The sequence below is a fragment of the Dryobates pubescens genome, chromosome 27, assembly GCF_014839835.1.
Source record: "Dryobates pubescens isolate bDryPub1 chromosome 27, bDryPub1.pri, whole genome shotgun sequence".
Lineage (NCBI taxonomy): Eukaryota > Metazoa > Chordata > Aves > Piciformes > Picidae > Dryobates > Dryobates pubescens.
In genome coordinates this window covers 10,792,293-10,815,696 of record NC_071638.1, presented here as the reverse complement: position 1 = coordinate 10,815,696, position 23,404 = coordinate 10,792,293, and the positions used below count along the sequence as shown (strand labels likewise).

General features: G+C 44.8%; 2 protein-coding genes across 7 annotated transcripts in view; one reads left to right on the top strand and one right to left on the bottom strand.

Annotated features, from left to right (window-relative positions):
• FAR2 (fatty acyl-CoA reductase 2) overlaps positions 1–8,199 on the top strand; it is a 127,883-nt gene extending 119,684 nt beyond the window's left edge. For all 6 annotated transcript variants that reach the window (XM_054173827.1, XM_054173830.1, XM_054173829.1 and 3 more), the window contains exons 10-12: positions 3,074–3,203; positions 4,971–5,098; positions 6,175–8,199. In XM_054173827.1, the coding sequence (XP_054029802.1) occupies positions 3,074–3,203; positions 4,971–5,098; positions 6,175–6,337 (421 nt within the window). In that variant the 3' untranslated portion in view covers positions 6,338–8,199. The remainder of the gene's footprint in view (positions 1–3,073; positions 3,204–4,970; positions 5,099–6,174) is intronic.
• A 6,927-nt stretch (positions 8,200–15,126) lies between these two features.
• Positions 15,127–23,404, bottom strand: part of CDHR3 (cadherin related family member 3) — a 51,077-nt gene continuing 42,799 nt past the window's right edge. The window contains exons 23-25 of the mRNA XM_054173789.1: positions 21,720–21,990; positions 20,515–20,518; positions 15,127–15,243 (exon numbers count right to left, since the gene is read on the bottom strand). Coding sequence (XP_054029764.1) covers positions 15,127–15,243; positions 20,515–20,518; positions 21,720–21,990 — 392 coding nt within the window. The remainder of the gene's footprint in view (positions 15,244–20,514; positions 20,519–21,719; positions 21,991–23,404) is intronic.

The following is a 23,404-nucleotide window of genomic DNA, read 5'->3' as shown; positions in this document are numbered from 1 at the left end:
CTTTGAGTAGATCTACAATCAGAGCTACTCTACCCACATTGGTAGGAGGCTGTGTGGATAGCCTATTTTAAAAACATAAGTAGAGACACAGTTGAATAGTGATTATTGGGTGTTTTTTTTTCTTATAGATTCCATTAGCTCTATGCATTCTAAAAACAATGATGGTTTTGGGGATCTGGTTTGAGGGGCAACTTCAGATCACAGGATGTTAGGGGTTGGAAGGGACCTCCAGAGATCATTGAGTCCAACCCCTCTGCCAGAGCAGGACCATAGAATCTAGCACAGGTCACACAGGAACACATCCAGATGGGTCTTGAAAATCTCCAGAGAAGGAGACTCCACAACCTCTCTGGGCAGCCTGTTCCAGTGACCCTTACAGTGAAGAAGTTCCTCCTCATGTTAAGGTGGAACCTTCTGTGCTGTAGTTTCTATCTATTGCCCCTTGTCCTATCACAGGGTGCAACTATGCAGAGGCTAAAAAGAAGGGGATTGGACGTGGCACTTGGTGCCATGGTCTAGTCATGAGGTCTGTGGTGACAGTTTGGACTCAATGATCTTTGAGGTCTCTTCCAACCTTAGTGATACTGTGATACTGTCGCCTCCCTCCTGACACCCAGCCCTCAAGATATTTATAAACATTTATTAAATCCCCTCTCAGTCTTATCGTCTCCAGACTCAGCAGCCTCAGGGCTCTCAGCATCTCCTCAACAGAGCACTGCTCCAGTCCCTTCATCATCTTGGTAGCCTTCCATTGGACTTTCTCAAATAGAACCCTGTCCCTCTCAAACTGGGGAGCCCAGAACTGGATGCAATATTGCAGATGAGGTCTCACCAGGCAGACTAGAGGGGAAGGACAACCTCCCTGGATCTGCTGGTCATATTTCTCTTAATGCACCCTGGAATCCCTTTGGCTCTCTGGGCCACAAGGGCATATGGCTGACCCATGGATAACTTGTTATCCACCGGGACTCCCAGGTCCTTCTCTGCAGGGCTGCTCTCTAGCAGATCACCTCCCAACCTGTACTGATGCAGTTTATTTTTCCTTCCCAGTTGCAGGACTCTGCACTTATCCTTGTTGAACCTCATCATGTTCCTCTCTGCCCAGCTCTCAGTCTGTCTAAGTCTTGCTGAATGGCTGCACAGCCTTCAGGTGTCTCAGCCAAGCCTCCCAGTTTGGAACCATCAGCAAAGTCGCTGAGCAGGCACTCATTGATGAAGACAGATCTTTGCAAACTAGCCATATGCTTTGTTTCCAAGTTCCTAATAGGTACTAAAATATTCACAAAGCTTTACCCCATCCTATTTGCCTACACAGGCACAACTTGGGACATTAATATGGAGTAATTTTAAAGCAGTTTAGGTTAAATGCATTCGATCAGCACGCACATAATTATTCAGAGTGAGGGTTGCCTTAATCTGGCAGTGCTCTTCGCTTCTGAAATGAAAGCCACCTTAATTCTGTGTAGCAGTGCCTATGTAAGGTTTTGGTGCCCTTAGAGTTTGCTTTGGGTAAGCTGTGCAGTTCTCTTACGATGTACTCATTGTGCCTTTTCTGCTGTGCTCAGTGCTTATTGTCGTGGCAATCACATCTGCACACGGAGAAGCCAGCCTGGCACCATTCTTCCCCAGACTGCCACTTTTTATTTGTCATGGCAACTGTGCAGCCCTCTGGGCAGCTCAACATTTCTCATCAAAACAGCTCTGTTTTCTAAAGAAACCAGCCTTTTGATGCTCTCTCTTGCCCTTACCCAGTCTGAGAGAACATGGTGTTCTCTCAGAACTGACCAAGTGCTGTATGTCATGCTTTAAAACAGCTGCCTCCCAGAGGCCTTTTGTGCTCTGACTGCAGGGAAAACTGGAAAACAGTGCTGCAAGGCAGGATGGCATTACTGTCATCCCCTTTCATACAAAAAAATGAGTGATAAAAAAGGCCCAAGACATGTGAGAGACTTGAACTTAACTTCCAAAGTCCCTGTTAAGTGGACATACCTCTGAAGCAGCTTTCATCTTTAACAGAACACTCATGCTCCAGAAGAAATTCAAAGAGTTCCTCCTCCTCCTATCTCCCAAAATAAAAGCCTATGGACTTGGATGATTTTCAAGGAGCACATACTATCAGACCCTGCATGTATGATGAAGAACACAAAAAGCAATCCAGACTGCCACTATCTTACAGAGGGAGAGGAACAGCTTCTAGGAAATAGGATATTTTTTTTTGGTGAGAGATCAAAGAAACCCAAAGACCTGAAAACCACACCACAAAGCTGAGTGGTGTAGGTGGTGCTCTGCAGGGAAGGGGCGCAGTCCAAACGCAGAGACCTTGGCAGGCTAGAGAGCTGGGCCCATGTGAGCCTCAGCAGGTTCAACAAGGCAAACTGCAAGGTCCTGCACCTGGGTCAGGGCAATCCCAAGCACAGTTCCAGACCAGGTGATGAGTGGATTGAGAGCGGACCTGCAGAGAGAGATGTGGGGGTGTCAGTGGCTAAAAAACGGAGTATGAGCTGGCAATGCGCATTCAGCCCAGAAACCCAACAGTGTCCTGGGCTGCATCAAAAGAAGTGTGATGAGCAGGTCAAGGGAGGTGATTTTGTCCCTCTACTCTGCTTTCATGAGACCCCACCTGGTGAACTGTGTCCAACTCTAGGGAGTCCAGAAAAAGACATGGACCTGCTCAAGCAGGTCCAGAGGAGGACCACACAGATGATTAGGGGCTGCAGTACCCCTCCTATGAGGGCAGGCTGAGAGACGTGGGGTTGTTTATCCAGAGAGACCTTACAGTGGCATTCTAGTACTTAAAGTGGGCCTACAGGAAGGATAGGTAAGGACTGTTTATCAGGGAATACAGTGATTGGATGAGCACTAATGGTTTTAAACTGAAAGAGGGTAGCTTTAGGTTAGATATTAGGAAGAAATTCTTCCTAGAGAAGGTAGGCTTGCTGAGCAACTTCTCAGCCTGATGAGCACCAGTGCAGTGCTCATCAGGAACTACAATTTTTAGTTTTGTGGCTTGGTGAAAACAATTACAGAGCAAATTGACAGCTTTTGCACCTCTGATGCTTCCCCTCTGTTTCAGAATGATGAAGATTATCAATCGACTGCACAAGTCTATGATGCTCCTGCAGTATTTTTCCACCCAGTCCTGGGATTGGTCTTCAGATAATATGAATATGTTAATGAGTCACCTTAACACAGAGGACAAAAAGGTAAGTATGTCTTGAATATGGATTGCCAATCTCCAGTTCTCTTCAAGTGCAGCAATTATTTGTGGTGTATTGTTGAGCTTTTGAATGACATTCAGAGTGCTGGAACTGACTTTAATCTCAATTAATTTATTTCCTCCTTTGTTTATTAAATAACCTATCAGGAGACTTCTGTCTGTTACAGTAGAATGTTTTCTCCTGAGGTGTATTGCTTGTTCTTCTGAGGGAGCTCAATCACTGAAGTCTTTCTGGTTAATATGGCAGTTGTGGTGGATGATCTACAATGGAAACTGCTTGAAAGGTTTTAATGGGCATTGCACAGGGAAGCTGCATTAACACATAGAGTCTAACCCTGAGCAATATGAGAAAAAGTTCTTGTTTTATTTAAGTCCCTGAAGAGGAATTAATTTGCAGGATGCCAAGCTCTGTTGTAATCTTTATAGGTTTGAAATACTAGTCCTCAAGAATGGGATTGTTAACTGAAACACTGAAAGGAATACAAAGAGAAGATTAGTGATAAGCTTGAGTGCAACCTTGGTCGGTATCTCCTTGCAAAGAGGTACTTAGGCATTCACATCAAACTGGTCTCACATCATGAGATTTTTGCACAGATTCCTAGGAGTAGAATCAAGAGTTTCCTTTTCTAATCTGCAGTGAAAGTGCATGCAGCGAATTCTAAGGGCACTGGCACTGATGTGCAGCGAATTCTAAGGGCACTGGCACTGATGTGAGTACAGCAGATCATGAGAAAGATTAAAATAAGAAATGAGCATCAGAGAGCTAGAGAGTGGGTTTAGTCTGGCCAGGCTGCTTATGATAACTTCATGAAACGCATCTATAGTGCAAGCAGTATTCAGGCTTGGTAGTTTATGGGCAGCAAAGGTTACTGTACAAATCTGACAGACACACCAGGATCTGTACAGTAGCTAATCCATCTCTGCTCAAGTTAGTGCTGATCTGATACCAAAGCTCTTGCACCAAAGTAAGTGGCCTGGATTGGCTTGTGGGTGAGAGGAGGGTCTTGTTCTGAGTGTCTTCCATTTGAAGACCCTGTAAGTAAGAAATGCCATTCACTCCTTCATTTAAATAATAATAATAATCATTCTTGACAGCAAACCATCTCCCTCTTTGCAAATCTTTTCTTTGCTCTAATAGAACAACTGCTTGAGAGCACGCTAACACTTTTTCCCAGTATAAACATCTGAATTTAAATGGAGTAATTAAAAAATAGAATCTCATTGCAGAACTAATGCCAAACACCAGGGTAACCCATTCCTTGGGCTTCTGTCAGTCTAGCTGCTGAGAGAGAATGCAGTACAGCAGAGAGTAACACTGATGCAGAGGTGTTGACTCAATGTCCAACTCATTTATTTACACTTAATTCTAGTGACACATTAAAAACTGCTTGGAGGTTTTCATATGAATCCATGTAGCTGTATGGAATGCTATTTTCCTTCCACAGTTGTGTGTGTGCATAAATACATGCACTTATGCAAAAATTGCCACCTGAAAGGCAAACTTGCCTTTATTTTCTGCCAGCTAGCAATAAATTTCTGCTTGTCTTGCTCTAATTCCCAGCTGGGTAAGATATTAATTGACAGCTCTGTTAGTGCCCATGTCTTCTTGGAAACTTGGTGGCTTTAACTTCGGTGGGGGGCAGGGCTTGTCAAGAATGAAGGTCAGTGAAGCATTTGTGCTTAAAGTGAGCTCGTTTTGAACTTGGGTATTTAACTTCTGTCTGGGTTTTTTTTTTGTGTCTTGAAATCCTAGTTATACAACTTCGATGTTCGTCAGCTGCACTGGTCAGAATACATTGAAAGCTACTGCCTAGGTGCTAAGAAGTACTTGCTGAACGAGGACATGGCTGGCATTCCAGCAGCAAAGCAGCACTTACGAAAGTAAGTCATACCCAGTGACAAGGGCAAGAGTTCCTTGTAGTTATAGATGTTGTCTCTTCCCAACAAATGACCAAGTAATGAAGCTGCAGTGCATAAGAGGGGAAAAAAATCAATGCAGAAGATCTTTGTCATTCAGAATCACAATAGAAAAGGGTCAGACTTGGATTTCGTGAAGCTCCTAGAAGTTTTTAGCAATTCAAAGACAATGCATAAGAAACTTAAGCATGTTTATGTTTTTATATTTCAGTTTAAAGTGGAAGTGTCTAATTGCCTGGGGGGAATGGGTAAAACTTCTCCAAAATCGGTAGAGAGCTTATGCATTCAGTCCCTGGTGACAGTTTAAGAGTCTGAATGAGCAGTTTGAGATTGTCCTTCTATGCAGTTAAAGACTGTGCTCCTCCTGTCTTCTCCAGCCGTTTCTCTGTGAAGTGCAGGCAAAATGAGAAGGAGCAACTCTCTTGGAGTAAGAACCTGGTTGCTTCCTTCAAGAAAGCCATTCTTGTGCGCTGTGAATGCTAGAAGCATAAATCAGCCTGTTGCCAAGCAAGGAATCCTAAACAAGTGTTTCCTTTATGGGTCACTTTTAAAGGATTCCCAAGAGCCTCTGTAACAAGCCAGTAACTCCCTCATAGCCAAAAGTGACAGTGTAGTATAGTGCAGGGGTAACCATTTACCAAATTAAAGTGCTCCTGCAAAGGTCCTCTAGCCTGGCACAAATCCTGCTAAGTGAAAATAGCCAATATACCAAATCAAAGCAAGAAAGTATTGGACCTAGACTATCATAAAACAAGAGAGACCTCTCAGTGTGACTTCTGTTCTAGTTTGGAATGAGAGTGCACAGAACATGAGAGACTTGCAGTGCAGGTATTCCACCTACTCCCATAACTCTTCACTGTACCCTAGCTTCAACACAGTCAGGGCTGACAATAGGGACATCTGAGGTGTCTTCAATAGGAACAGCAAAATGCCCAAGGGCCACTTGAAAAGAGGATTTTGCACAAGATTACTAGTAGCAACTGAAGCAAGCTTTAGTTGTTGGTTTCCTCCTCTGTAAGATGCCTCTTTCTCTTCCTCAGGCTGAGGAACATCCGATATGCATTCAACACCACCCTTCTTGTGATCATCTGGCGCATTTTCATTGCAAGGTCACAGATGGCTCGAAACATCTGGTACTTTGTGGTGAGCCTCTGCTACAAGTTCCTTTCCTACTTCAGGGCATCCAGCACCCTCAGGCACTGAAGCCATCCATCAGCAACCAGCCTCTTCTAGAAGGACCTCCATCTCCTCTAATCAGCAACTATGGGCATCGGGGTCTGAAAGTAGCAGGAAAATCCACTCCCTCCAACAGCAGCCTGCATTTATCATGCACTGTTATATGTTCACCTTTAACTAATGCTTTAATACATGGTGGTCTTTCTTCCATAGGACGATGCCAATTTTTAAAGCCATAACTGAAGCTTTAGGAACAGGTCAAGCTGGAACCATTCATCTAGAGTCTGATGTGCAAGAGTAAGGATTAACCAAAGTCATTGTCTTCCCATGTATTACCTAGGCTATCTTAATCCCATCTTCTTCCTCAAAAGAGGCAAATGTAAAGCCTTGGGAGGAAAGAATGCCATCAGAGAGAAGACCTATCCAAGGAAATTAACCTGCAAGAGGTCTTCCTAAGAGGCTATTCCTTCATTCTCATGCAACGAAATGGTACGTTGTTGAAAAACATCATTTCACAGTTTCGGTTTTTCAGAAGAGGAGGTGGGGACAGGCAGTTACACTAGGCCAGTGAACACTCTGAACACTTTTCAGATCTTGTCTCATATTGCTACTGAGGACTGCTGCTTTCAAGCCATAACTGAAGACACACATATAATTCATGTATCTGTGTTAACTGTACTCACTTGCAGGCTACTTTCTCCTGGAGAGGTATTTTTTCTCTCTGTGGTTAAGGTTGCAGGCTGTTAACCCCCCCTGTTCTTGTATTCTCACTTTTGCCTGGAATTTTTTTTTTTTTTGCTTGAAAAATGCTGTATTTATTCTGAGAATGAAGAGATGACTTCTTAAAAGATTGAAAAAGAACTCAGAAGCTCTATTATTTTTGAGGGATAGGTCTTTTCCTCCCCTCTTCAATTTGTCTGCAGAAAACTTTTCTCCCTGTAGAGCAAAAACAGCCTGATACTGTCCTTCACACTTTCATTACAGCTAAATCACTTTGCAGTTGATCACTTCCACTGGCAAAGAAAGTGCAGACCCATGTGGAGGAAATCCCATCAGGCCAATTCTGCTGGCACTCTTGTCAGTAGGAATTTAAAAGTCAGAAACTTGGTTTTCATTGAGAACAGAAAAGGTTTCGTTGACTTCTGTGTTACAACCATCATGCAATGCGTTTTGTCCTACAATGCAGTTTAGAAAGGAACCCAAGGATCTTCCTGATGCTCATGGCTATTTCAGAGACTTGTTCCACCAAAGTATGAATTCCTGCAGGAGGAGAGAGAAAGAGAAAGAGCCTTCTGCAAAGTAGCTGGTGCAGCAAGGGCTTTAGCGCAACAGCAGCAAACGTATCATGCTATCAGATTTTCAAAAGCAAATCTAGTACTGGAATATTCTTTATTCAGATAGCACCAAATCAGTACTTTAAGATTACCAGTTTTTAAAGCAGCTAGTTTTGGAGATACTGCAGTATCCATTTTCTCTCGTCTTTTGTCATGCTAGATGTCTGAAAAAGTACCGTTACCAAAAAATGGCAGTTGCTCTTGTGGGAGATGAGAATAGCAGAGTATTTACAAAGCTGGCATTCCTCAATAACACTGTGTTTTGGGTTTTGGCAGCAAAGATGAGAGCAAGTTATGGTGACAATGTATTCCTAACTTAGGCGTCCAGGCTAGCACAAAAGACTTTCTAAAGGTGCAAAGAATTAATCTTCCTCCATATGCTCCAGAAATCTATTGTTAAGCAATTACCAAAGGATCACAGGATGTCAGGGGTTGGAAGGGACCTCTGGAGATCATTGAGTCCAACCCCTCTGCCAGAGCAGGACCAGAGAATCCAGCACAGGGCACACAGGAACACATCCAGATGGGTCTTGAAAGTCTCCAGAGAAGGAGACTCCACAACCTCTCTGGGCAGCCTGTTCCAGTGCTACGTGACCCTTACAGTGAAGAAGTTCCTCCTCGTGTTAAGGTGGAACTTCCTGTGCTGTAGTTTCTATCCATTGCCCCTTGGCCTATCACAGGGTGCAACTGATCAGAGGCTGTGCCCTCCCTCTTGACACCCAGCCCTCAGGTACTTATGAACATTTATTAAATCCCTTCCCAGTCTTCTCTTCTCCAGACTAAACAGCCCCAGGATGCCTGCAGCAGAACCTGAGCAGAAACATGGTGTCCAGAATGGCAGCACTCTGGCATTCCCTAGCAAAGACCCCAGTGTTTGCCATGTATTCCTTCTGATCTGTGCTTAATTAGGTCAGGCACCCAGTTTATAAAGATGCAGATTTGTTTAAGCTCTTGCCTTGAAAACACACTTCCAAAATCAAGCCATGCTGATCATTAGATTAGCTGGTTTCCAACTTCAGAAAGCTGGCAGTGCATGCTTTGCACTGAACATTAGCAAAGTGCCACTTCCTGGAAAGCTAGGAGCTGTGAGTTCAGTTGCCAGGGACCAGGAATTTCATGTACAGCGTTGCTGTAGCAGTGTGTATGGTGAAAGTTAGCTGCATTATACTTGGCTAACTTGGCAGGGTGAGGCAGGTTGCTGTAGGGATTCCTCTTGAAAGACTGCATTCTCTCAAGTATGATGATCAGGTCATCAGCCAGCTTCTAGTTTTCTCCTATGAAAGGTGAAAAAAGCAAAACAGATTATTTTGAAACAAACATCCATGAAAAAAAAGAAACCAACCAACCAACCAGTAAATAATTCTAACTCATGTCCTAAAAGTCTTCTTAAGTGCCTGCCTTACATACAAAGCAAAGCAACAGCTAACAGGCTCTTAAGTCTTATGCTGTGCACATATGTGGTGAGTTGGAATTACCCCCCAAAATAAAATTGCCAGACTAGCTCAGCTGGAAAGCAAATGAAGCTGTATTTACAAGCACACTAAAATCTAGAAATATGGAATGCAATGAATATGTAAAAAATATACAATATTTACATATCTTTGCACCTCCCTGGACAAAACCAGGGGGCTACTAATAGCTTCCCCCTCCCTGCTTCCTTCCTCCACCCTATATAAGGTAAAACGGAGAGAGGGAAGAGCAAAGAGTAGCTTGTCAGTTCTTAGCCACAACAAGAATGCAACCAAGCAAAGACCACCAGCTAGTATCTGCTAGAGCCAAGAAGCCAAAAAGAGAGAGTTAGTTTGTACAACTAACTTTGTTAGTTATCAGCCCAATGGGATCATTTAGACATTATCATTATTTTCCCTTTGCATCCAGTGGTAATTTATTTACTGTCTATTACTTCCTACTCAAGATCTGTGGAAAATTTTCCCAGGCATCAGCCTAAAACTGCCCCAACATGACAGACAAAAACTTGAGTCTCACAGAAAAGTCAAATACTGCAGACCTGCTACACCTACCATGCCTGGTCTACGTCATTCAGCTCTATGATGAGAAAAGTGTCCTGTCTTCCCCTCCCCAGTTCTAGTCATGCCATGCATTCCTCGTATATCCCTGGAGACATTCACAGTTCTTTGAAAGGCTGCATTGGCCCAGCAAGTAAGAGAGGTATCTTTTCTCACCTGAGCATATCCAGACCTGTTTCCTGCACATACAAAAAGATGCTACAGGTTTCACTTAGAACAGTGGTGGTATTATGTTTTGAAGCTCTTCAGTGTTTTGCTGAAGATAATAGCCACAGCAAAGCTACCACTCAGCCCTAAAAAAAACCCAGCAGGAACTGCTTGGGATGTTGAGGAAACATTGCTCCTGCAGATGGTGTAAGCTCTTCTGGAGACCTTTCATGGCCCTCACTGCACTGAGAGCAGCTGGCTCCAGAGCTCTGGCCTTGCCTGAGGGGAAATCAAGCTGTCCGCTTTTCTTAACCCAGACATAACGTGCAGTGAAGCTGAAATCTTTAATCTGTTTTCTTGTGGCTCGAGATGTTTTCAGGTGGTTGGCTGAACCACAGAAATGTTTCAGAAAAACCTCAGTGCAGAGTCTGGTGCCTGGTAATGGCCTTTGAGTGGCAGTCGTGACTGGCATCATCATGGAGAGCTGGACCTGGCAGAGGAACTTGTACTCACCTCAAGTATTGGCTTACCTTTGATGTTTTAGTCTGTGCTCTTGAGTGTATTTGTATGTGCTCTGAAGAAACACAAGCCTTGAGGAAAGTATCTAAAACAAAACAATGAGCCACAGCCATTCCTTTTCTTCCCTGTTCCCTCTCTTGCTGATTCATGTACACTGACCAGCTTTTGACAAAAGCCAAATGCAGTTGTTAAATCAGAGGTCCTGTGGTGACCTTGTACCAGTTAACACAAACAGCTCAGGAGTGGATATTTGGATGTTGCTCATGGTTGATGGCTAAGAACTTTTACTACCTGTAAGATTGAAGCAAGACCAATTATTTTTTAGCCTATGAAGGGGAGGACAGAGGAACAGAAGCCTTTCTGCAGCCTTTGCTGATAAGCAGCTGAAGCGTTGGTAGGCGCAGAGTATCCAGCTCAACCAGCAAAGGGCAATTCAAGGGACCAGAGAAGTATGAGCTGCCAAACTCAGAGGACTCTTCTTCCCAAGGAGATGGGGAAGAGGTCAATCAGCATTTTGTTATCAGCTTGGGTTCTTGTAATCAAATGTTTGAACTAAAGGCTCCTCGATCCTTCTGCCAGCTACCAGTAGGCAGCGTGGAGGACAGCAATTAGCAGTCATTCCGCACAGCCACAACAGAAAATGCAACAAGTCTAAGGGGGTTAATTTGTTTCTACCCTGTGAACTTGCAGTGTATGTACCCCCTCACAGTGTCAGAAGCCTGGAGTGCTCCTACAGAAATAACATGTAGCACTGCTGAACCCCATGCACTGAGGTGTTGTTAATGCTCTCCACGCACACCTGGCCGTGGGCTGTAGCTGTGAACTGCTGTGTGAAAGCAGCTGTCAAAGGGCAGTGGGCATAAACTTGCAATTAAGAAATGTGTTTTATTAAAATTAAATTGCAATAACAGCCCAAATCCCTAAAATGAATCCAAATTTAAACAGCCTGTTGACTGACAGCTGAAGATGTTGATCCCCGGCATGTCTTCCCAACACAACGAAGCGTCTCACCCTTCCACTTTCTGTTCTGAAAACTTTGTCAAGACAATTCTTTCTTGGCAGAGATGGGGGATGATAGACGTATTGGTCTATATTACAGGTTGTTTGCCTGTTAGCACCTCCTCAAGAAATTTGTTGTTTTATATTTAAAGCATGATAATGTATGCCTGTGTATATAGTGACATCTTTCAGCACCGAGCTTGTCATGCAACATACAGAGATGGTGAAAGGTAGTGGAGCTCCTCTTGAAAGGCCAGGCTTTGCTTGTGTGGTATGCACTGTTCCAATTCAGTTTCAGATGAGGTGATTAAAACCTATCCCCTTAACGCTTACCTTTCCAGTGTACAAGAAGCCTAACCTGTAGTACTCTTAACCAAATCATCATCGTGAATAAGCAACTGGGAAAAGAGGGAGGGGGGCATTTTTGTTTTGGTTTGTAAATAAGCTGCAGCTTCATGGTTGAAAGCATGCTGTTGCTTCTCCAGCATTGACATTCTACTGCAGAAAGCAAGGACAAACTTTAATTACAATTGGACCCTTTATTCTAGTGCAGAGTAGATAACATGCTGCACGTTCCCCAGGAGCTAAATGGTGAATATCCCATTACATGGTGCTAAATGTCAGTGTGAAGGTGGTACAGACTTAATGAAGAGAATTTGTGTGTGCACACACACACACACATATGTATGTGGGGAATAAATAAAGATGTACTTATCCCACTTTATTGCTTAAAAGTCAGCTATGAAATGAGTTGGTTTGTTCAGATTAACCTGGAAAAGCTTATAAAAGGTTTCTTGTCCTTACATAATCTTGGAAGACCTCTTTATAGCCAAGTAGGTACTCTCCCACTGTCCAAAGTTTATACAGTTCTATCTGCTATTTCTATCCTCTTGTTAGCTCTGAGACACCTGTTGTAAATCTTGATTACAAAATTTCTAACGTTGAAAGTGTGTAATCTTTTCAGCTCTCAAATCAGAGAAAACGGTGAAGTCAACAAATTATGAGAACCTCAGCCATAAGATTGTTAATATGATGTTTATGTTATTTTAAACATACAATAAACCAAAATATTTTAAAACTACGATCCCTTTGCACCGCTTTAAGTTGCTGCAGCTGCCCCGCAGCTGCCGCCGTCCCAGCGCGCGTGGAGTGGCAGCCCCACCTATAGGCAGCTGCCGGTACAAGGCCCTTTCGCGCAGGCAAGGAGGGGGAAAGCAAGAAGGGGGAATTCACAAGTTTTGAAAGCAATGGGAGACTTCAACCCAGATACCTGCGTCCTGGAAAGGTCCGCCTCTGATATGCATCCTTCAGAAAGTGATAGGGATGGTTCTTCATCAAGAACAAATTGGTAATAGCCCAATCAGCTTCCTGAACAACCTATCATTGGCACCTGAGAATGTTAGCCACAACTGGTAGTTTTACAAGGTAAAGACTTTTAATTTACACTTGGTGTTAACACCATGATGCTTTCCTGAAGTAAAGAGCTTTAAAAGTCCAGAGAAATATGGCAGGCTTATATTTCGAGACCCTACCTTAGAGCAAGACCAGTTTAAGGATGTTATTGCATTGGCACACGTGGGTGGGAAGTAATCATGGTTTAAACATGTTTCCAAGACCTGTACACAATAATGCTTCAGGCTGTTGGCTAAGGTCTTAAGCTAGCAGTTCTCAGGATTGCCAAGAACATTCTGACTGTGTGACAAATACTTCAAATTGTGTCTGCAAGGCTAATTGGAAGCAGTGGCATAGTAAGATAATGAAATTACCTTCACAAATACCAGAACTAACTAGAAAGTTGTTTGGTTTTTAAGTAGAGCAGCTCTTACCTTTTCCCAGTTCTGGGGGGTGGGGGGAAGAATTAAATTACAAACAAACAAACAAAAAACCCACCACAAAACCAACACCTTTCATGTTGAAATAAAATCTTCACATCTGGGAATGTCAACAGTCAACAAATCTTCAGCTGCCTAAAGCAGAGGCAATGTCTCAAGGTTTGGGTTCGGGTATTCTATCAGAGTGTCTGCAGACAAAGAGAACATCGCGTTTTCCAGAGGTCTCTTCTGTCAAGCCTTTGGGGTGAGGGGGTAGCATTTAAAACCACCACTCAGCAAAATCCACCCTTCCTCAGTTTTCCCTGAGCAGGGTATGTAGAGAGATTTGCGGAGGGTGTTCAACAGAAATTCCCACCTCAGCTGCTGACCCGAATTCTGTATTTCTGAGTCACTTCTCACTGCAAGCTCCTCCTCTCAATAAAATAAAATAAAAATGTTTAGGAAGGTACTTGGAGAAAGCTACTGCATAATTAGTTGGACTCAATGTGTATAAACTACTTGGAAAAATCAGGGCTGGTGAAAATGCCATCAACAATAGCAAAAAAGGTGCATAGAAAGACGTGCTTGTATTTAGATGAGTAGATGTAATCAGAGAACACGAAAGATTTGAGGCAAGCAAGGCAAATATTTTGCTAGTTATAATGCCCTTGTCAGTTGCCATTGTTTCTGACAGCATTTGCTGTACAAGCCACTGAAAATCCCCTGAAAGAAGGAGCAAATACCCCAGACATTGAGTAGGTCACATCTTGAGAAGGAAGGAATAGAAAGCTCGTAGTGGTGCTCACATCTTGAGAAGGAAGGAATAGAAAGCTCGTAGTGGTGCACAATCTTGCAGAGAAAGGAAGGTGCGTTTAAATGCCTGTCTTGTTCTTTCTCATTGCCTCAGGCCTTCATGAGTGAACACATTTTGCAACTTGAGCAACTGAAGAAAATTTTACAAGCAGAAGTAGTAAAAGCTAGCACTGCTAATTGTAGAGTAGTGAATAAAAGTTTGGCTACTTGGAAGTGTGTAAGTTACTCAACAATGACTGTGTTTATGCAACACTTAGGTTTAAGCAGGAATGTTCCCTCCAGTTAGTAATGTCTTCACAATCCATGATCATTGATCATTTTAGCAGATCCTGTTGCTCTCCTCCCAGCAGAGGCTGGTGTGCCACTTCCTCTGGGAAAAAACACAGTCACCTACTTACCATGTTACACCTCTGGAGAAACTTCGTGGATAATTCAATGCAAACACTTATTTTGTATTGGAAATAATCAGTGTAAGAGCTGTGGGCTGGTGGGATCCAAATACCTTTTGGGGAGGGGAGGTGGGGGGGGGGATAAAAAAGGAGTGTGTGTGGGGGGGGTTCTGGGTGAAGTAAAGGGGAGAATGGTGGTGCAGAAAAGGAGCAGGTGAGCGACAGATGGGGGCAGCCTCTTGCAAAAGAGTGCTTACAGCCCTGAATGCTGAAAACACTTCGAGGGGATTAAAAACTATTTAAAACTTAGTGTCAGTGTGAGGTGCTCCAACAAAGAAAAAAAATCCCTCATTTTTATATGTATAAAAGAGTTTTAAATGACCTTCCCCCTGTATCTGGGGAGTTGGACTGGATGATCTCTAGAGGCCCCTTCCAGCCCCTGACATTCTGTGATCTCTATTACAGAAAGGCTTTCAGAATATTTTTTATTCTGAAAAACCCACCTAGGGTTTTGAAATATAAATATCAATTGTGTATAGATAAATTAAAGATAGTGGATTTTTCCTTTGTGTGTGTTGGTTTTTTCCTAATAATTTAAATAGGAGAAAAAAAAAGCCGAGCTGAGCTGCTCCCCACGCACAGAATTCTCAGCGCTGCTGCCTTGCGTTTAGTTGCCGGCGCTGCAGTTGTGCAGCGCGCCGCCTTGTCTGTACTTAGTGCTGCCACCGTGTGTTCATTATTCGGTACTGCAGCTCTGCGGCGGTGTGCGCCGCCTTGTCAGTGCTCAGTGCTGCCACCGTGTGTTGTATTGTCGGTATTGCAGCCGTGCAACTGGCGTGTGCCGCCCGGTCGGTCCTCAGCGCCGCTGCTCAATGCCCTAAATGCTTGAAGCGCCTGAACAACGTTAGGGGAGGGGAGGGAATTGGGAGAGAGCTTAAAAATTGTTTAAACGTGTAGGTATTAGTGTGAGGAGTGGGACAGAAATATCTTATTTTTTATGTAGATATTTTAAAAATTGAATTAATTTAGTGTTAATTTTAAAATAATAGGCCAGTATCTACTGTAGCATAAAAAGGATTTGAGAAGATCTAAACACGTGCTGCAGCAGCAATGGAGCCAAGCTGAGCCAGAAGTAGCTGAGTCTGATGGGGCCAAGCTGGAAGGAGCAAAAGCAAGATGAGTTGCACTTCTGCATCCCTTGTCTACAGAGGCCTGCATGATAGCTTTACCTTGGGAGCAGAGGGGTCACAAAGAGCCTGAGACTCAGCATCTGACAGACTTCTGAGCAGCCCCTGGTGCTTGTGAGGCATTGTCCTTTCTTTTTGGGGAAGTGTCTTGCAGGATCTAGGGCGGTCTCACTCTGGTTTTCAGTGCTGCTGCAGTCCCAGAAGCCCCAGCCATGTCTTCCCCAGGGTCTGGGGGCATCTAAATGGGTTTTGAGGGTCACAAAGGAGGTCTGGGGACATCTGAAATGGGTATGGGGAGATGAAAAACTCTTTTGGGGGCATCTAAAGTGGTCTGAGGTCCAGGGGCCTCTGGAGGATTCCTTGGCAGCTCCTGGGGCATCTCTGCAGGGTCCTGAAGGAGTTGGGGTGGGGGGAGGGGGGCAGCCCTGCGTGGTTTTCGGGGCTATGCCAGGTCTCCACAGTGTCCAGATTCTTCCACGGCGTTGCTGGGGGTTCTGCGCTGAAGTGCCATGGACTCACTGCTGCCGCCTTGTGGATCTGGTCAGGAACTGCTTGCTGCTACATGCTGCTAAGGGGTCTAACGGGCCTCTAAAGTGGGGGGGTAGGGGGGTTTGGAGGTGTCTAAAATGGGTCCTGGGTCTTCTGGAGGCTCCCTTGGGCGCTGCAAGGTGGTGGTGTGTGTGGGGGAGTGTCTCTGGAGGGTCCCAAAGGAGGTATGGTAGGGCTGTCAATGAGGTTTAGGGGTCTCTGTGGCATTTCAGGTATTGGGGTCCCACAGGATTTGGGGAGGTTGTCACTCTTGTTTTCAATGTCCCTGCAGGCCCAGGACCCCGAGCCAGGTCCCCCATAGCATATGAAGGGAGTCTGGAGGCAGCTAGAGGGGTTTTGAGTGTAACAAAATGGGTCTGGGCATTTGAGGTTATAAGCTCAAGGAAAGAGCCTAGCCCCAAAATCCTTTTTCCTGTGGCTGAGTTCCCAGGACACTGTCAGCATGATACTTAGAATTCAGGGCTACCACTTTCCTTGCAGAATCTTGAACCAGATGTGCATTTTTAAAGCAGAGCCTTTCCTTAGGCAAATAGCAACAAAGCCAAGCTTTTGAGGTTACAGGCTAAAGCCCCAAGTTCCTTTGCTCTATGGGTGAGTTTCAAGGAGGCTGTCAGAATTCCAGGGCCAAGAAGGATTTGGTTAGATACTAACCATCTACCCTACTACTGGCCATTGAAACTGCACATCCTTACCTAAGGGGAGACCTGCTCTTAGAACATCTTATGAGCACCTATCTTTTAGTGGCTGCAAACTGTGACTTTGCACTTAGGTTGGCACTTGGAAAATAGCTAGAAGCCTGAGCAACAAGCTACAGCCCCAAGCCAAATCCTTCCAGTTTATATACTGGACACGAAATCACATAGTATGGAATATTCCTTTGGCCACTTTGGGTCCTGGCTGTATCTCCTCCTAACTTCTGGTGCTCCTCCAACTTTCTTGTTGACAAATCATTGCTGTAGTATAAACACTACATGGCAACAACTGAAACCATCAGTGTGTTATCAACATTATTGTCATAGTAAATCCAAACCACAGCACTGTACCAGCTGCTGCAAAGAAACTGACTTTATTCCAGCCAAACCCAGCACGTAAGGTAAAAACTGAACTTGCTAGGTTAGTTCTTAAAGACTGGCATCAGAAAATGAAGTGGAAAGTTGTTCTGATGTCTAGATTCATCAAAAAGCAATTTGATTAATTAATATACTGCAGAGGTGTGTTGTGCCATGTGGTACAGGTCATAGAATCATAGAACTGTTAGGGTTGGAAGGGACCTCAAGGTTCATCTAGCTCTTGCCATGGGCAGGGACACCTCACACTACATCAGGTTGCTCAGAGCCACATCCCACCTGGCCTTAAAAACCTCCAGGGATGAGGCTTCCACCACCTCCCTGGGCAACTTGTGCCAGTCTCTCACCACCCTCATGCTGAAGAAGATCACATGTAGCAGTAAATGCTAGGCTTTAATGAGCTGAATGCAGCTTTAGGGAGGCACACCATGCATAAGTGGCCTGGCAGAGAGTATGTTCTTGCACATTTTCTTCAGGGTTTCCATTTAAAATCAGCATTTATGGCATTCTTTTTCTGTTCCTTTCATCCAAGAAATTATGTTTGGCCTGACAGATTACAAACATAATAATAATAATAATAATGTGTTGAGTTATATATATATAATATTTCATACATATATATAAAACTAAAAATTAAAATTAATTTAATTGATTAAATTAATAACAGCCCCATTATCCTGAAAATGGGCAAGTTCCACACTGTGCACTATCATGCACAATTCTGCAGCCACTTGGCGTTCATAGTATCAGTCAGGGTTGGAAGGGACCACAAGGATCATCTAGTCCCAACCCCCCCTGCCATGGACAGGGACACCCCACACTAGATCAGGCTGGACAGAGCCTCAGCCAGCCTGGGTTTAAACACCTCCAGGGACGGGGCCCCAACCACCTCCCTGGACAGCCCATTCCAGGGCTTCACCACTGTCATGCTGAAGAACTTCTTCCTCATGTCCAGCCTGAATCTCCCCACCTCCAGCTTCATTCCATTCCCCCTAGTCCTATCACTACCTGAGATCCTGAGCAGTCCCTCTCCAGCCTTCTTGTAGCCCCTTCAGATACTGGAAGGCCACAATGAGGTCACCTGGGAGCCTTCTCTTCTCCAGACTGAACAGCCCCAATTCCTTCAGTCTGTCCTCATAGGAGAGGTGCTCCAGCCCTCTGCTTATCCTCGTGGCCCTTCTCTGGACACCTTCCAGCACCTCCAGATCCCTCTTGGAATAGGGGCTCCAGAACTGGATGCAGTACTCCAGGTGGGGTCTCACCAGAGCTGAGGAGAGGGGGAGAATCCCCTCCCTTGACCTGCTGGCCACACTTCTCTTGATGCAGCCCAGGATCTGATTGGCTTTCTGGGCTGCAAGTGCACACTGAGAGCTCATGTTGAGCTTCTCGTTCAGCAGCACCCCCAAAGTCTCTCTCCTCAGGGCTGCTTTCCAGCCAGTCCCTGCCCAGCCTGGATTTGTGCCTGGAATTGCCTTGACCCAGATGCAGGACCCTGCACTTGGTCCTGTTGAACCTCCTGAGGTTGGTTTGTGCCCACCCCTTCCCTCCAGCGTGTCTGTTGCACCACACAGCTTGCTGTCATCAGCAAACTTGCTGAGGGTGCACTCAGTGCCACTGTCCATGGCACCCACAAAGATGTTGAACAAGCCTGGTCCCAGGACTGATCCCTGAGGGACTCTGCTTGTCCCTGGCCTCCACTGGGACATGGAGCCATTGACAGCCACTCTTTGGGTGCGGCCATCAAGCCAGTTCTTTATCCATCTAGTGGTCTAAAACTGGTTGTGTGCATTTTTAAAGCAGTGGTCATGTTAAAACACTTCTGGTAACTGACTAATTCTGTTTAAAGATTGGTTAGGTTTAGTTGGGATTTTAATTGCAAGTGCATACATCGTATTCTTTGTCATTTACTGCTAACTGGCATGTTCCAGAACGCTGGGTCTTCAGCGATGGCTTTCCAAGGTGTGGTTACAGAACAAGGCACATAATCAACGTACTGTAAAGGATAGGTCTCACTTAACACCTCTGAAGTATCACAGTATCACCAAGGTTGTAAAAGACCTCAAAGATCATCAAGTCCAACCTGTCACCACAGACCTCACAGACCATGGCACCAAGTGCCACGTCCAATCCCCTCTTGAACACCTCCAGGGATGGTGACTCCACCACCTCCCTGGGCAGCACATTCCAATGCCTAACAACTCTCTCTGTGAAGAATTTTCTCCTCACCTCGAGCCTGAACTTTCCCTGGTGCAGCTTGAGACTGTGTCCTCTTGTTCTGGTGCTGGTTGCCTGAGAGAAGAGACCAAATCCCTCCTGAGCTTCAAAAATTAAGCTAAAGAGTTCATTTGTAGATTGCAATACCACACTGCCTGGGAGGCAAGAGCAGCTACAAGAATCTTCTGCCCTGAAGCACCCTCCAGAGGAGCTACATCCTCTCTGGGAAGCACTGCTTTCCCTCTTGCCCTTCAGAAATGTACACAGAAATATAGGGGTAGGGGAAATGACTGCCTGGCCTTCAGTCAGTTCCACAGGGATCAAGGAGAATAACAATTTTTTTAGACATGCAGCAGTTGAAAACTAAAACTGAAGAGAGTAAGAATATTAATCAAGGGCACCAAGGCTGGTGAGGGGGCTGGAGCACAAACCCTGTGAGAAGAGGCTGAGGAAGCTGGGGGTGCTTAGCCTGGAGGAGAAGAGGCTCAGGGGAGACCTTATTGCTGTCTACAACTACCTGAAGGGAGGTTGTAGCCAGCTGGAAGTTGGTCTCTTCTCCCAGGCAACCACCAACAGAACAAGAGGACACAGTCTAAAGCTGTTCAGGGGGCAGGTTAGGCTGGGTCTTAGAAAGTTCTTCACAGAAAGAGAGATTGGCCATTGGAATGGGCTGCCCAGGGAGGTGGTGGAATCCCCATCCCTGGAAGTGTTTAAATAAGACTGGATGAGGCACTCAGTGCCATGGTTTAGTTGATTTATTCAGGTTGGGTGATAGGTTGGACTTGATCTTGAAGGTCCTTGCCAACCTGGTTAATTCTGTGATTCTCTAATAGTTCAGAGGTAACTAATCTGCTTTGAGTAAATGAGATAAAAACAGTGGAAAGCACTTAGAATTTATTTTCATTTTTTTCATAGAGTATCTCAGAAAAATCTAACTTGTTTTAACAGCAGAACCTGAAACTTGCTCGAAATAGATAAATGGCACATGCAGTGAAACATTGTCTCAAGGCTTTTTAGAAAAGGCCAACATGAAGTCTTGCTGATAAGGCAAAGGGACGCCACAGAAACCAGGGGGAAGGAGCAACATAACAGTGCCATTATTACTAGAGAGGCAAAAGAGAAATAAGTGTAATAATAAAGATACTAACCTGTCTAAAAAGGAAAGATTTGAAACATCAGAATGCACAAGTGAATCAAACAATGCAAAGAAACCAGCAACCAGACAAACAGCTAGTAATGTGGACAGAAAAATGCAGCCTCTTGCATCGCAAGACGGAGACATCTGTTTGGCAGGTGACGTTTATTTAACAAGGGAGGCTGAGAACCAGTTCCCCACCTAGAGTTTCCAACATTACAGCAAAGCTGATGAGTGGACACTGTGATCCCATGCAGTGGTGTTTCCTCTGCCTTAATCATTCCCCTGACTTAATCATTCACTCTTCAGGTAACACAGATGTAACACCCCTTGGGTAGCTTGATGTCAAAGTGATACAAAGAACAGTTACTGCAGTACTACCAGCTCCCACTTAATTTCTCTGTGTCACTGGAAAACCACCTGCTTTCTCTGTTGGAGTATATTGTATTTGCAGCAAATGAATGCAAGCAATGATGAGCTGGAGCTCTGAACTAGGCCTATTTGCTACCAAAGAGTCAAGCAGCACTGTAACAACCACCACAGACACAGTAAACTGACAGCATGCTTGGAGTATGAAATTACTCTTTCCTGTTTCTGTTACTGTGGTGTTACCTTGGTGTTCATAGCTTGCTGCATTTCTGATTGTGCATTGAAACTGCACCTTATGTTTTACAGGTGAGCTATATAGAGAATAGGATAGGATAGGATAGGATAGGATAGGATAGGATAGGATAGGATAGGATGGGATGGGATGGGATAGGATAGGATAGGATAGGATAGGATAGGATAGGATAGGATAGGATAGGATAGGATGGGATGGGATGGGATGGGATGGGATGGGATGGGATGGGATAGGATAGGATAGCATAGCATAGGATAGCATAGCATAGCATAGGATAGCATAGCATAGCATAGCATAGCATAGCATAGAATAGAATAGAATAGAATAGAATAAACCAGGTTGGAAGAGACCTTCAAGATCATCGTGTCCAACCTATCATCCAACACCACCCAACCAACTAAACCATGCAACCAAGCACCCTGTCAAGTCTCCTCCTGAACACCTCCAGTGAGAAAAATCATACCTAACTTGCTGTTCAGAGCAGGCATTATTTGGGAGATGCCTTGGGCAACAAAGTGCTCCTTTGGAAGAGGACATCAGTACCTACCTACAGGAGCTGGTGACAATGACTCTCCTGTCCTGACCCATCCCCCCACCCCTGCTTTTGTAATCTCCTTCTATCCTGGCCTGGTGTTTCAGCTTGCCCTGCCAAGGGCTTCACAGTAAATTTTGTTTCTGCAGTCAGCTCTTTCCTCTTCTCTGAATGCTCCTTCATGCTTGGTGCCTCTCCTCTGTCTGTCCCTTGGCCACTGTTGTCGATGGCACTGGGTGTTACCTGCCTGACCAGTGCTGGCTGAAGGGCTTCACCGCTGTTCTTCCACCTCCGAGCACCCGACCGTGTATTAAATTCATACATTCTGCCAGTAACTTGCAAGGGAGAAAAGAGAAGTGATTCAAATCACTCCTGCCTTAGTTAAAAGACATGAGAGATTTCCTTGGGATTGAGTTGAAATGTGAAATGGGAGGCACCTAGAAAACCAGCTGGTTGGGATGAAGCTCAAGAGGGGAGTCCTCTTGCTTGGGTGGGGATCTGGGCATCATGGTGGCCACTCAGGGGAGACAGTATTTAATCAGTACAAAAACTGGCTCTGCAGTTGGTGGAATATGAATATTGAAAATATCCCTATTCCAAAAGACGGGCCTTCTTATCATCCTGTATCTCTATCCATGGGCATTGCAACAAACACATCAGTAACTCTTAGTCTTTAGGAATAATTCTCCCAAACCTTTTGCCTTGGACTATGATGGCCAAGGCCTTTGCATTTGTACGTTGTTATTTTAACAGGTAGAGTGTTAAAATACAGAAAAAAAAACAGAGGAAGGTGAGAAAGCTTTTACACTGCAGTGGGGCATTAAAATACATGGCACCCCACCCAAGCAGTGTTATTAATAATCATCATGAAACACAACTGTTTATAGAAAATACATGCAGCACGTAAATAATTTTTCCAGATCCTATAGGCTTGTGATCACGCTAATCTGTTTCACTTGAAGGACTCATCCCTTATCGAGGAGGTGGGTGTCAGGAAGATGGGACCAGCCTCTTCCCAGTGGTCACCAGTGACAGGACAAGAGTTAACAGGCATAAACTTGAACAGGGGAAGTTCCATCTAAACATGAGAAGGAACTTCTTTACTTTGAGGGTGGCAGAGCACTGGAACAGGCTGCCCAGAGAGGTGATGGAGTCTCCATCTCTGGAGACTTTCAAGGCCTGCCTGGATGTGTTCTTACGTGATCTGCTCTAGGTGATCCTGCTTTGGCAGGGGGGTTGGACTTGATGATCTTCAGAGGTCCCTTCCAACCCCTACTATTCTGTGGTTCTGTGGTTCTGTAGTTTCCTGCCTGAGGTAGCAAAACCTGCTAGGAGCACAAAATGCTACATAAATCTTGCAGACCATGTCAGGTCACATAATCTGACCTCCACTTGGGTGTAAGCCTGGCCAGACAAATCAGAGCACTCAGTCAATCCTGCCTCCTTCTAGACTGTTTTTAAACATATTATTTGGGACCTATTGGCTGCCCCCCAGTCCCACCCTGTGCATGCTGAGGCCCTCAGCCATAAGACACAGAGCTTGTCATGATAATGCCAGGCCAGGCATTGATGTGTGGGACTCAGGCAGGAGCTGCTTGAGCATCCAGGAGCCTCCTCTTCACCCTAGGCCACTTCTCACAGGACCCCATCACCAGCTTCATTCAGCAGCAAAATGTCTTTCTTGCAGAGATGGGCCCAGAACTAAACACGGTATTTCAGATGCGGCATCACCAGTGCCAAGCACAGGAG